This window comes from Prunus dulcis, chromosome 4, assembly GCF_902201215.1.
Source record: "Prunus dulcis chromosome 4, ALMONDv2, whole genome shotgun sequence".
Lineage (NCBI taxonomy): Eukaryota > Viridiplantae > Streptophyta > Magnoliopsida > Rosales > Rosaceae > Prunus > Prunus dulcis.
The window spans coordinates 15826037-15840349 of NC_047653.1; the positions used below are offsets into that span (position 1 = coordinate 15826037).

Genomic DNA, 14313 nt, shown 5'->3' on the forward strand with positions numbered 1-14313 from the left:
TCACTCACTCTCTCATCTATCTTTTCACTATCTCTCACTCTCTCATCTCTCTATCACTATCTTATCTAATTCTCTCACTTCTCCCTCTCATTCTCACTCACTCTCAATCTTGCCAAAAGGTATATTCTCTCCAAATTTTAAATTTTTTTCATTAATATGTGTTTTTGGAGTTAGTTTTGAGTTTGTGTGGGGTTTGGGGTTGAGTAAAGGGGAGAGATTGGAGTTTGGGTTGGATTTGTGGTATAACAATTTTAGGGGAGATTATGCATTCTTTTTTTTGTTGTTGTTGTTATTTGACCATATTTGTTTTTTTTGTAGGTAATCATCGAGACTTTGATGGCTAAAGTTGAGGATTAGGAAGCTATCAAAACATATTATCCACCACTACCACCACAATATGCTTGTATTAGGATTTTATTATTGTACTTTGTTAATTCATGTGTACATTTTGAATATTATATATATATAAATATTTATTGGATAATTTGATCACTATTTTTCATATATAATTTTATTTTGAATATGTCAATTTAAATTAAAGTAATTAAGAAAAATCTTACAATTAAATTAAATTTAAAAAGTAAAAATTTGAAAAAATTACTATAATTAAATTAATATCAATTTAAATTAAAGTGATTTAAAAAAAATCATACAATTAAATTATATTTAAAAAGTAAAAATTTTGAATAAATTAATATTAAAGAAATAATAATAAAAAGTAAAAATTAGTTTATTTTAATTAAAAAAATTTAAAACACAAAAAAATATTTCGTCGCGCAAATATTTGCGCGACGTTAGTGTTCGTCGCGCAAAACTCTAAAAATGTGGGCGGGTACCAAAAATGGAACGCGTGAATTTTTTATTTTTTAAATTTTTTTGAGACTTTGCACGACCAATGTTTTTTGTCGCGCAAAACTTTGCGCGACGAATATTTTTCGTCGCGCAAACCTTTGCGCGACTAATGTGTTTCGTCGCGCAAAGTTTTGCGGGACCAATATTTTTTCGTCGCGCAAAGTTACTTTGCGCGACCAATATTTTTTCGTGGCGCAAAGTCACTTTGCGCTACCGATGTAAAAACTTGGTCGCGCAAAGTCTTTCTTCACGATCTTTGCGCGACGGATTCTGCGCGACGTCGCGTTAAAATTTGTGCAACTACAATGTATTTTGCGCGACGAAATTCTCTTCGTCGCGCAAAGTGTAAAATGTAGTAGTGATTGTTACCGCCATCTCAAAACCTATAAATAGGAGTGTTAATGAAAGGAACATATATCATGCAACGTGAGAGAGAGAGAGATATATATATATGATGATGATGATGAAATTCTTGGAAGAGATTAGGATATAGCTTGTATTTTCTTAACTTGGAGAAATGTTTTGGAATCGAGGTAGGGTTTCTTAGTGACCTTTTACAAAGATTGATCTAATTAAATTTTGTGAGTACTATATTATGGTTCTAGAGACCTATGAGGATGGAATTGACGGACTAACATTGGAATTGACGGATTATTATTAGAATTGATGGATATATGGAATTGACGGATCAGAAATAGGGGTACGCCTAGGTGGAGAGAAATTTAAGTTCTGAGATGCTTTTAAACTAAATTGAGGATTTTATACAGTTACCATTATTTTCTTAAGCGTCACATTTGTTTTACAAGCGATAAATGGAAATATATAGAGATTCTAATCAAGTTATTGATATATATATATATATATATATATTTATTTATTTATTTATGAACTTTACGTGAGTTCATACAAGGGTGTTTGGAACTTATAATCTTTAACTTATGTTATTTTATTTTATTATGTTCATTTATCTTTATCATGCATTATTTTATATAGTATTAAATATCTTGAGTTTTTTTAGCGTATTTTGCCCTACGAGTCTTAGAGTTATGCAGACCGTGAGAGCGAGGATTGCAGACCAGGTTGACCAGATGTCTCCTGAGTCCAGTGAGGATTACAGGTCAAGACGTGTCACCATTGGTGTTACGAGGAATTGATGGTTATGGCTTTCCAAGCATGATTACTTGATATAAATGCTTTTATTTCTTCTTTTGATTATATATTGCTATGTGAGAAATGCCAGGAAGTTTGAAATAGAGAGCTGAGATGAAATATGAGAACTAGAGTGGTTTTGCAATTAAAGAACTATGTGTGGCTTGATCTCTTAGTAAGGGTACGTAGGCAGCCTATGGTTATAAGGTGCAGCTACTAGTTAGAATGATTGAGATTACCAATGCAATAGTGTTGTTTTGAAAGTTGGGATGAATTTTATTAGCAGATTGTTCATTTGATTTATGGCAACCTGAGACCAGAATATTATGATGCTTAATTTGTTTGGATATAATTGAATGCATGCTGAACGATTGAGTTATATAAATGTTTGATGACAGGTGAAAATTTTGGGGAATGAGTAAATTACAGTTGAAAATCTGCCGAATTTTTCGACAGAAGATAATATTATTTTAAAAGTGGATTTTTAGTTAGAAGGGCAGTTTGGTCTTTGTGCCCGGCATTAGCCAGGTGTCAGATACTCACAGAATTCGGCTCGAAATCCAAAGTGAAATTTAGGTCGAGTCCTGTCATATAAAGTCTCATCATTCTTCCGGCAATTGTGCACTAACTAACCATGGTGCATTATATTAATAATATATTAAATCAATAGATTAAATTATAAAGTTAAACATTTTTCAACAAATTATGGGGAAGATTCTTGAAAACCTTGTATATGGTGTTGGACATTTCTCAGTGTAAATTAAAAGTACACGATTATCATTATAGAAATAAGCATATAATTTCTTATTACCACATCCTACAATTAAAAAACTGCTTCAGTTCGTGGGTTGTGTTCTAAAGGGAGCGCAGATGGCCTGGGAAAAAACGGTGGCAATTTTGTGTGTGGAAATTGAGTTTGATTCTAAGTGTGCCATCTGTTTAGCTTTCGAACATGATTCTAAAGGGAACCCAATCTTTTTTATATATATTTTTAATACAAGTGATAGTCTAAACTACAAAAGGGAGGAGGGAGTTTCTCACACATATATTATCAATGTGCCATGGAGATTCGAACTTGAGATCATTAGTCTGCATGTTAAAACCAATTTCCAATGGGCTAGACCTCGTTGGCCACCCCAGTCTATTCTTAATTTGCTTGTTCAGGATTGTGTTAGGTTTTGTAATTAGGCCTATAGTAGCAATTATGTGCTATTTTCACAAGATACGACACATAATTAGCAGATTATGGTTCACTAGTATTCGATGAGAAAACATGGGCAGATCTATGTGCCACTCCAGCCCAGTGCTGAATTTTTAGAATATAACTTAGGCTAAGTTGTACAAGTCCAAACTATGTAAATCAAATATTAGCCCACCCGCTGTGTACAAATAAATAAGGCCACCTCTGCAAAAATTCCAACCATTGAATTGACTGGAATCCATGTTATGCAACTTTGGAGCCATGTGATGCAATTTTGAGGCTGTTTGATCATGTATGTTTATAATAAAGATAAATAATTTTTATGTAATAAATGTTGTTGATATGTGGTCATGTTGGCCTATAAATAATCTGAGCTTGAGCAATCATGCAACACGCGCATACATTATATCACAAAACCAAAGATTGCTTCCCCTGTAGTTTCCAATAAGCCTCATGCGGTTTGTCTTCCCTTGCCAGCTCAAAGCCATATAAAGGCAATGCTCAAATTAGCAAAACTCCTCCGCCATAGAGGCTTTCACATAACCTTTGTCAACACAGAGTTCAACCACATGCGCTTTCTAAAATCTCTTGGACCTTATTCCCTTGATGGCCTGCCTGATTTTCGATTTGAAACCATTCCAGAAGGCCTTCCAGAATCAGATGAAAATGCCACCCAAGAGGTCACTTTGCTTTGTGAGTCGTTCAGAAGTTTCTTGCTCTTGGCTCCGTTTCGTGAGCTCGTAAAACTCAATGAATGGGGCAGCGGCATGGAGATTCATAACAATGTCAAGAGAGATGAAGTGGAGATGCTTGTTAGAGAGTTGATGGAGGGAGAGAAGGGTAAGAAATTGAAAAAGAAGGCTAAGGAGCGGAAGAAACTAGCAGAAAATGCAACTGATCCACATGGCTCCTCATCCATTAACTTAGATAATATAGTCCATCAAGTGCTGTTAAGAAAAAACTAGCTAGTACAAAAAAAAGGGTCATTACCGACAAACATTTTTCGAGGGCCCCGGAAAAGCAGCAGCAAAAGCAAAAGCAGAGACGCAGCAGCAGCAAAAGCAGAGACGCAACTGGTTGGTGTTGATCGCAGCAGCAAAAGCAGAGACGCAACGGAACCACATGCATATGAATATATCACCACAGCGTGTGAAGTTATGGATGTCTTTGTATCTTTTACTCTTTTTGCTGCTGTTGAAGGTTGAATACTATTAGGGTAAACTAAAACTTTCAGATGAAAGAAGGGAAAAAAAAAAACGTTAACCTAAGAAGGGAAAAAAAAAAAACGTTAACCTAAAACTTTCAGACGAAAAAAAAAGGGTAAGCTAAAACTTTCAGATGAAAAAAAAAAAGAAAAAGAAAAAGAAAAAGGGTAAGCTAAAACTAATATTGGTAAATTCTATAAATAGAAATTTGTATTCTGCTTTTTTATTGGTTAAAGAACTTTTGACTCTCAAAATTTTAATTTTAATTTATTTATTCTCCATCATTTAAAGTCAGAATTTTTTTCTTAATTGTTCATTCTTTATCTTATTTCCAATGCCGGAGCAAATTTTTTTGTATCATTGCAAATCTTCTTTTATTCTTTCATATAAATCCCAGCACGAGCAAGAAACAATCTAAACAAATGGACCAAACATTTTAGTTGTGGGTTATAATTATCATGTATTTGTCGAGGAGGTGATGTAGAACAGATGGCAGATTTTATCGCGGTTGAGCTAGAAAAAGGACGTAGTGGGAATTGCAGATTTGTCGTCCAAGCTCCGATTAGGATGCAAGATACCATTTCGGAAAGGGAACGACGCCACGAGTCCAACTCACCGCTACGCTGTGACATATGATGGATTTTGGCATTTTGAGGTCGTTTGGCCTTCCAAAACTACAGTTAAAAGTGTGATAGTTAATTTTCCAATAAATTCCTTAACAAGACTATTGACTTCATCAATTTGGATTCAATTGGCCTAATTCGAATTTGGATCGTAAACAAATTGGATTGGATTGGATTACATTGGCCTAAAATGCGATACTATATCGAATTTGTATTCGAATTATCATACTTAACATGTCAATAGTTTTTTTAGTTTTTCAAATACTCTTGATCACATGTTCAAAGTTGGATTTCCCTCATCATCATATATCAAAAGAATTAAGTGAAATTACTAATATAAATGAATTTAATTTGGATTGGATTGGATTACATTGGCCTAAAATGCGATACTATATCGAATTTGTATTCGAATTATCATACTTAACATGTCAATAGTTTTTTTAGTTTTTCAAATACTCTTGATCACATGTTCAAAGTTGGATTTCCCTCATCATCATATATCAAAAGAATTAAGTGAAATTACTAATATAAATGAATTTAATTTGGATTGGATTGGATTACATTGGCCTAAAATGCGATACTATATCGAATTTGTATTCGAATTATCATACTTAACATGTCAATAGTTTTTTTAGTTTTTCAAATACTCTTGATCACATGTTCAAAGTTGGATTTCCCTCATCATCATCATATCAAAAGAATTAAGTGAAATTACTAATATAAATGAATTTAATTTGGATTAAATTGGCCTAATTTGGATTAAGTGAAATTAGTAATGTAAACGAAGTTGGATTGTATTCGAATTTTCAAATAAAAGTCTTTCGTACTATAAGACCATCAATTGTATTCGAATTATCATTGAATATGAAACATAATGGAGTTGAAACATACAACTGGACATAATGGAGTTGAAACATACAACCAGGTATAGATAATGTGATCAGCACTAAAAAATATAGATGTAGATCAATCTCAAATAAATTAAGAAATTCAATTATTGAAGTAAAAATATAGATGTGTAAATCGTTTTTGTCATAAGTTGGAGATTACATAAAAAAGAAATCAGTTGGAGATTACATAAAAAAGAAATCAGTTGGAGATTACATAATAAGTTGGAAATTAATTAATTAATTTATTTAACAAAATATATTTAGAAAACCAGCAATTAACTCCCGCTTGCCCAAAAAAAGTGGGGGAAAGCCCAAATTTTTATTTGTTTGCCGTTTTTTTTTATTTAGGTTTTTTGCTAACCCTAATTGTTATTAGTTTTCACAGCAGCCACAAAAGAGAAAAAAAACTTCCATACGTCTTCTCCATACAACAGCAGCCACAGAAGAGAAAAAAAAAACTTCCATACGTGTTCTCCATACGTCTTCTCCCTAAACCCTCTTCTCCTCAGCAATATCAAGGAAGCCATTGAGCCATACAGGTAACCTACTACATGATGCTTTTAGAGAATCCTTTGTTATCGTGGCTTCAGATGGATGGATTATAGGGTTACGCCTTTTGTTTAGCAAGTGTGGGAACATAACTTTTATTTGTGGTGCAGGTTGGGAGATATCCGCGGCATCTTATAAGCCTGTTCTTCCGACTGTTGCATATATCCATGGTACTGGCCCTCTTCTTGTTGGAATTTCATAATGGATTGCATAAAGGCTTGTATTCTCTGTTAGGATTAATCTGTTCAAGTTTGGAGAAGCTGAGGAAGCCAAAGTTTTAAATGCTGAGATTTTCGAAAGACGTAGCCTCCTGTATAGACTGAAAACCCCAAGACCAAAACTCAAAAAAAGTTTGATGTGTGTTGTCTTAAGTGATTTTGCTCGGTTTTTGCCCACGTCTGTTTTAGTTCGACGGATATGGAATCAAATATAAGTGATTTCTATTTTAGCCTTCAATTAGATTTTCTCAATATTTGTGTTGTTTGCTTCAATTTGCTAACCTTGCCGGATATCCTAGTGTGAGAACTTTCCATTGTGTGAAAAATAGACATTTCGATGAGTATTTCAAAACTGATTTCGAATTTAGAATTATTCTGCAAAAAACAGAAAACTTTTGTGATTATGTTTGTTTGTTTTTAATTATTCGAATTTGGAACTATTTTGTATTTATGTTTGTTTTTAATTATGACATGGGTTCTTTTGTGATTATAAATGGCAGCCATGGCAAAAAAGAAAAAGAGCAATGATAGAGCATCACATGATCGCGAAATGCAAGAGACAAATCAAACATGTATGAGTTATTTGTGTTTATATTATGTGAGTTTTTAATTTTTTAATTATGTTTTGTGTTTATATTTCTCTTACAAATGATAGCCGTGGCAAGAAAGGGAAAGAGTCAAGATCGAGCATCAGGCACTGTACATCCTCAGTCATCTAGACTCTCCTTAGATCGCCATATTTCCAATGAGTCATCACATGATAACGAAATGCAAGAAACATGTATTATTTATTTTGAATATTTATTTTGAATATTTATTTTGAATATTTTGTATATATGTATTTCAATTATATGATTAGTTCTCAATTAATTTCTAATTTTTTTTCTCTATTATAAATTGTAGCCAGGGCAAGAAAGAGAAAGAATCAGAATAGAGCATCCGACATTACACATCCTCAGTCATCTAGACCTTCCTTAGACCAACGTGATGACCTCATTGAGCCATCACATGATAATGAAATGGAAGACATGCCTCTTGAAACTGAACCATCAAATGGAGAAGGTAATGCTTTTATACATATATCATTGATTCGCACTGAAAAATTGGTTGTAGTAGAAGTTCCCCAGTACTTCAAATATTTGTATTTTTTTTTATTAGGTTCAACTATTGGAATAAAAAAAGGTAGAGGGAAGGCTAAGGGTAAAGATGGAAACGGCACTCCAATTCTAATACGTAGAGGAAGGTAATGTATAAGGCTTGCAAAGTTAGTCATTTCTTATGTAGATTCATTTTTATTTATTTATTTAAATTTGGTTTAAATTTTCAGGATTATAACCACTGGAGCTGTGCGAACTATAGGAGTACTTTTTTATCAGGCTATCGATGGAGCATGGCCAACATTTAGAACATTTCCATCAACTCAAATGGATTTACTGTATGATCGCTTTAACGCAACAGGATACACACACACATGCTCAGAGGAAGAGATGAGGGAGGCATTCGAACAACATATTAAATTGCGACATTCCGATTGGATGTCCGCATTGAGAAATAGCGTTTTTAAGAAATACAAGACTACTGGTGATAGATACACTCATTGCCCATTAGGGATATCTCAAGATGTTTGGTCTAAACTGGTTGATCATTGGTTGCAGCCTACATGGCAGGTAAAAACTCAATTTAAAATAATATTGTTATGACTCGCTAGTGTATGCTTTGGTTTATTTATAAATNGCCTTATATGGGTTCACTAAATTGATATTCGATTATGATTTACTTTTTTCGTGCATGATAAAAGTAAAAGAAACAAGTCTAATAGGTCGAAATCCACAATTGTGCATACCACAGGTTCTGTTCCAATGGAAAAGTACAGAAAAGATGAGGTAAAAAGATCCATTTGGTTGTTGCTTTTTGTTGACTGTTCCTTTTGTGGTTATTTCCAAATTTGGTCCTAACAAATTTCATTGTTTAAATCTTAATAGCTTGATCGAACTGGAATTGAACCGAGTCCAATTGATTGTTTCAAAAAGTTCCATGTAAGTAAGCCTAAGAATGGAGGAGAAGAAAGTTGGCCAAGTGAAAAGGCTAAAGAACTTTTTGTACGTTGCCCTTACTTTGTTTCTCTTTTTTTAAAATTTTTTTAAATTATTCATGACATATTTTTATATCCATGTTTATATTTCTACTATTTCATTGAAGGAAAAAATGGAGAATAAAAAGGTTGCTGCAACGGAAGACGAGAATGAAGTAGATGATTGGGATATATACAAGGAGGTTATTGGTGGGCCAAGTCACGGTCGTATCCTTGGCTTAGGTGGTGGCTATAGTACAAAAGATGTGTATCCCTCAGATGACCAAGATTGTAATAAACGTATATGCTTAGAACGTGAAGAAGAGCATGAGAAATTAAAGGAGGAAGTGAAGGACTTGAAAAGTGTGCTGTATGAATTGAAAGATCTAGTTCAAAGTATGAGGGAAAACAACTCAAATACTTATGCACGCTCAAGACAATCTGCTCCAATGGTGGACTCTTTTATTCTCATTTCAATATTTTGCTCACTGTTAAATATTGTATTTGTTATTTTTATTCTTAAACGATTTATGTCTTATTAATTATTACCTTTTATTTGACAGGACAATGTAGAAAGTTGTTCAGATGCTCACCTTGAAGACGAGTAGTGCAACATCAATTGTATTTTGCTACAATATGTATTTTGAATTTAAAGGTTCTGATATATTTGCGGATTGCTTATATGTTTTAAGGATGATGGGGATTGTTTATGTTTTAACTATTTAGAATAATTTTAGTACAGTATGGTGTCGTAAGATTTTTTTTTTTATATTACCAATTAAATATGGATGATTAGAAAACTATTTATAGCAAATATTATTATTCAAATTTCTTTTTATTAATTTTTTGTAATAAAATAATTACATTTTTCGACCACATTTCCCTCTCGGTAATGCATATTTCCAACAAACACTTTATTATCGGAAATACTTTCCGACAATAATTGCCTATTTCCAACAACATTCCCCACGACATAATCGGGTCGAAACAAACCACTTGTTCGTCGAAAATATTTTCCGACAGGATTAATCTATTTGCGACAAACTTTGCGACGAATAAATGTGGTTGGAAATATATATTTCCGACGTAACTTGCTCATCGAAAATATTTTGTTATACTCTTTTCCGACGAACTATTATATATTTTTCACGAACTCTTTTGGTCGAAAATGATAATTGCGACGAAATCTAGCCCTCACAAATAATATATCATTGTCGAAAACAGTATTTCTGACGACACTCATTGGTTGAAAATATGATTTCGCAAAAACAAGAAATCACGATAAAAGAACTATTTTCGACAATCAAATAAGTAATTACGACCACAGGTACGGTCGGAAATAAATATGTAGGGTCGTTTAAAAAATCCATTTTCGATAGAAATTTATGCAATAGCTACGAAGCTTGGGCGTCGGAAATACATTATTTCCGACGGAATGGTCGGAAATGAAGTATTTGCAACCGGCCTTTTAGCGACGACTTCCGACGGACGTTTGCCGTCGAAAAAGGGTATTTGCGACGGCAAAAGGCTTTTTGCAACGACAAAATGCCCTCGGAAAAGGGCTTCTATTTTGTAGTGTAGATGTTATCCATATAAATAAAAAATCGCCACATTATTGTTGGTATCTCTATTATTACTCTATATAGCACCCTTATTCATGTATGATGTCATGCGGAGCCTAATAACTAAAGGAAGTTGAGTTTCTACCCCAAAATCAATTGGCAATAGGAGGAGTAGCCCAACTCCTTACAAACTCAGGCTAGGTGCCTTAACATTTCAACTTGGAGAAATGCTTTGGAATTGAGGGAGGGGTTTCTTGGTGACCTTTTACGAAGATTGATCTAATTAAATTTCGTGAGTACTATATTATGCATGATATTATTATTTGATTATTATTGATATTGGGTGTTTAAGTGTTGTTAATTATCATCATATTATTTTATTAATATTGACATGAACATATGTTATCGGTGATGGCTGGAATTCTTGGGTTGATAAAGAAAGTAAGAAAAAGGGGTAATGGGAAGGATCTTTTGTGTAGTTGAGTCTAACTCTTGGTAGGTATTAGGTCTCAAGGATCCCGCAGTGCATATGGTTTTCATTGGGCGATTCGGGACTGGCGACAGGGAGTTAGACAAGATGACTAACGAAAGGGGAATTATGAGATGATTGAAATGGATGTTAGTTCATATAAAAGGGCATTCGGGGCCAAGTGGTATAACCATGGTATGGGAGGTGCAGGTCTGCTTGTTCAGTTATATGAATTAACGGGAGTAGATGAAGAGTATTCATTCATGCATTATTATTAATAATGTGATATTTAACTGTGTGATTACATGCCACTTAATTTAGTTATATCAATCTACTGTGGTGAGGTCTCATGTCCCTACTGAGCGGTGGTTTCTCATCCCTCACCCTGTTTAATTTTTCAGATGAATTAGTGGGTAAGACAAAGACTAAACCAGTTGAGGCTGAACTAAATGAGAGTGATAGAGCTTTATTTTTTTAATTGTAAAGTTTTAAGATTTTGGGAGCTATTTTTATAAGAAAAGTTTATTTTATGTTTCGGCTTCTTTTTATTCTATTTTACCTTTTATTTTCTCATGCACTGGGTACGGGGTTTCCACTGACCCCCGGGTCCGGGGTGTGACAAGGGTTAATCATTTTATTCGTTCTTGAACTTAGACACGATTTGCATTTGAGTCCCTCAATTTCCAAAATTGTTCCCATGTTCCTTTAACTTCATTTTTGTTATCAATTTTGTGAACTTTTTCTGTTAAATGCAGGGACAAAATGGTATTTTTATATTAAAACCAAAAAAATAAATAAATAACCACATCTTTAAAATAACAATAAAATCAAATCAAATAAAAAACCAACGGAAAAAAAAAATCAAGTTTGGGGAGAGGAGAAATCGGGATAGAGGGGGAGAGACAGAGTATAATTTTAATTTTTTATTCATATTTTTAATCAATTTAATACAAAATGAGGAGAACTACCCCCCTCTCTTCTTCTCTTTGCTCTTTTTATTCACTACATGCCTTGCAAAGAGAACTAAATGAGGTTAGGTTATTCAAATTGGGTGAGCTAGGATTTTATTTTTTTTGGCTAGAAAAAACAAGCCACCTGGGTTGCCAGGTTTGCCAAACTAAAGGTATGTCTGTGGGTGGGCTAGGATTTTATTTTTTCGACAAAAAAGAAGCTAAAGGTATGTCTGTGGGTGGGCTAGGATTTTATTTTTTCGACTGGAAAAAAGAAGTAGGTTTGCCAAACTAAAGGTCCGTCCCTGTTTAGCCCAGGTTTGCCAAACTAAAGGTATGTCTGTGGGTGGGCTAGGATTTTATTTTTTCGACTGGAAAAAAGAAGTAGGTTTGCCAAACTAAAGGTCCGTCCCTGTTTCCACTTCAACCCATTTACAATCAAACTATTTTATGACTAAAACACTTCACATTAATGATAATTTTATTAAACTAAAACACAGTTTTATGAGTCTACTTGTGGAGAAAAACTTAGTTGCAACGGGATAACACTATTTTGGTATCCATGTTTCATAAAAGTCTTTCTCCTACTTATGACTATGGTTGCAGCCTGCAATATTCTTAAAATAAAAAAGTAAAAAAATAAAAAAAGTAGCTATTCTGAAGGACATTACCTCACTTTTGCTGTATAAATACTCTGCATTTGCAAGCACTGCAATGCATACACAAAAGCTAAGATGGATTCCAGAGAAGTAGCAACTAAGCCACATGCTGTTTGCATTCCATTCCCTTATCAAAGCCATATAAAGGCAATGCTTAAATTTGCAAAGCTCCTCCACCACAGAGGTTTTCATATAACCTTTGTTAACACAGAGTTCAATCACAAGCGCTTTCTTAAATCTCAAGGACCCAATTCCCTTGATGGCTTGCCTGATTTTCAATTCGAAGCCTTCTCGGATAGCCTTCCGGATTCAGATGAAGATGCCACACCAGATGCCACCTTGCTTTGTGAATCCATCAGAAAACAACATTTCTTGGCTCCCTTTCATGCCCTCCTTACAAAACTCAACAATGATGCCATATCAACATCCAGCAATCCTCCTGTGACTTGCATAGTTTCAGATGGTTTCATGTCCGCATTCACAATCACAGCTGCTGAAGAAATCGGAGTCCCTATAGTGCTGTTCTACACTATAGCTGCCTGCAGCTTCATGGGATTTAAACAACTTCGCGCTGTGGTCGAAAAAGGACTTTTTCCACTCAAAGGTGAAATATATAACTATGAATTAAAAGCAATTGTTGTTTCTAAACATGCAAATGAAATGTTTCTTCAATTGAATTTCATTTGTCTATTGCAGATGAGAGCTGTTTCAAAAATGGCTATCTGGACACCGTAATAGATTGGATCCCAGGAATGAGAGATATCCGTTTAAGGGATCTCCCTACCTTTGTGCGAAACACAAATCTGGATGACACCGGATTTAACTTCATCATGGAAGAAACCGAAAGAGCTCATGAAGCTTCAGCAGTTGTTCTTCATACTTTTGATGCCTTGGAGGCAGATGTTTTGGAAGCTCTCTCATCTATGCTTCCCCATGTGTACACCGTTGGCCCTCTTCAATTGCATCTCAATCAGATACCAGAACACCCTTTGAAAATGGGATACAGTCCATGGAAAGAAGAAACTGAATGCCTCGAGTGGCTAAACACCAAGGCACCAAACTCAGTTGTCTATGTGAATTTCGGCAGTGTAGCAGTCGTGACACCAGAACAGCTTGTGGAGTTTGGGTGGGGACTTGCAAATAGCAAGCTTCCATTCTTTTGGGTAATTAGACCTGATCTAGTTGTTGGAGAATCCGCTATTTTGCCGCCTGAGTTTGTGGCTGAAACTAAGGAAAGAAGTCTAATAGCTGGGTGGTGCCCACAAGAGCAAGTCCTCAACCACCCCTCAGTTGGAGGATTTTTAATGCACAGCGGTTGGAATTCAACAGTTGAGAGCCTTACTGCAGGAGTTCCTATGCTCTGTTGGCCATTCTTCGGGGACCAGCAAATGGACTGTCGCTATACTTGCAATGAATGGGGAATTGGCTTGGAGATTAGTGACGATGCGAAGAGGGAAGAGGTAGAGAAGCTTATCAAAGAGTTAATGGAGGGAGAGAAGGGTAAGAAGATGAAAAATAAGGTCATGGAGTGGAAGAAACTTGCAGAAGAAGCTACTGGTCCACGTGGTTCTTCATCCACAAACTTAGACAATTTAGTGAATCAAGTGCTATTGAGAAAAATTTAAGATGTTTCCATAAGAATATTGATGTTATTAATTATCATTTCCATTGCCATTGTCTCAAATAATCAACTCTCTGGCAATATATATGTACTACTGGTATGTAACCATGATGCGTACTATATCTAGAAATTTATTCTGATTAAGGTTTTACTACGCTTCAGGCCTTCAACTCTAAAGTCTTATCATTTTTCAGGCAATTGTGCACTAACCATGATGCATTATATTAATAATATTTTAAATCAATAGATTAAAAATATAAAGTTATACCTTTTTCCACAAATACCCCTGAGCTT

The 14313-nt window shown here is 34.5% G+C and overlaps 1 protein-coding gene across 1 annotated transcript; it reads left to right on the plus strand.

Annotated features, from left to right (window-relative positions):
- The first annotated feature begins 12473 nt into the window (after window positions 1-12473).
- LOC117624841 (7-deoxyloganetin glucosyltransferase-like) lies at window positions 12474-14091 on the plus strand. The gene is made up of 2 exons (XM_034356317.1): window positions 12474-13002; window positions 13095-14091. The coding sequence occupies exons 1-2, from the start codon at window positions 12474-12476 to the stop codon at window positions 14021-14023; spliced, it is 1458 nt and encodes a 485-aa protein (XP_034212208.1). The 3' UTR covers window positions 14024-14091.
- The last annotated feature ends 222 nt before the right edge of the window (window positions 14092-14313 follow it).

Bases quoted from the DNA above. Each gene is read 5' to 3' on its own strand.
- LOC117624841 (XM_034356317.1), top strand. From the start codon at position 12,474: ATGGATTCCAGAGAAGTAGCAACTAAGCCACATGCTGTTTGCATTCCA. The intron at 13,003-13,094 runs GTGAAATATATA...TGTCTATTGCAG, and splicing joins AGGACTTTTTCCACTCAAAG to ATGAGAGCTGTTTCAAAAAT.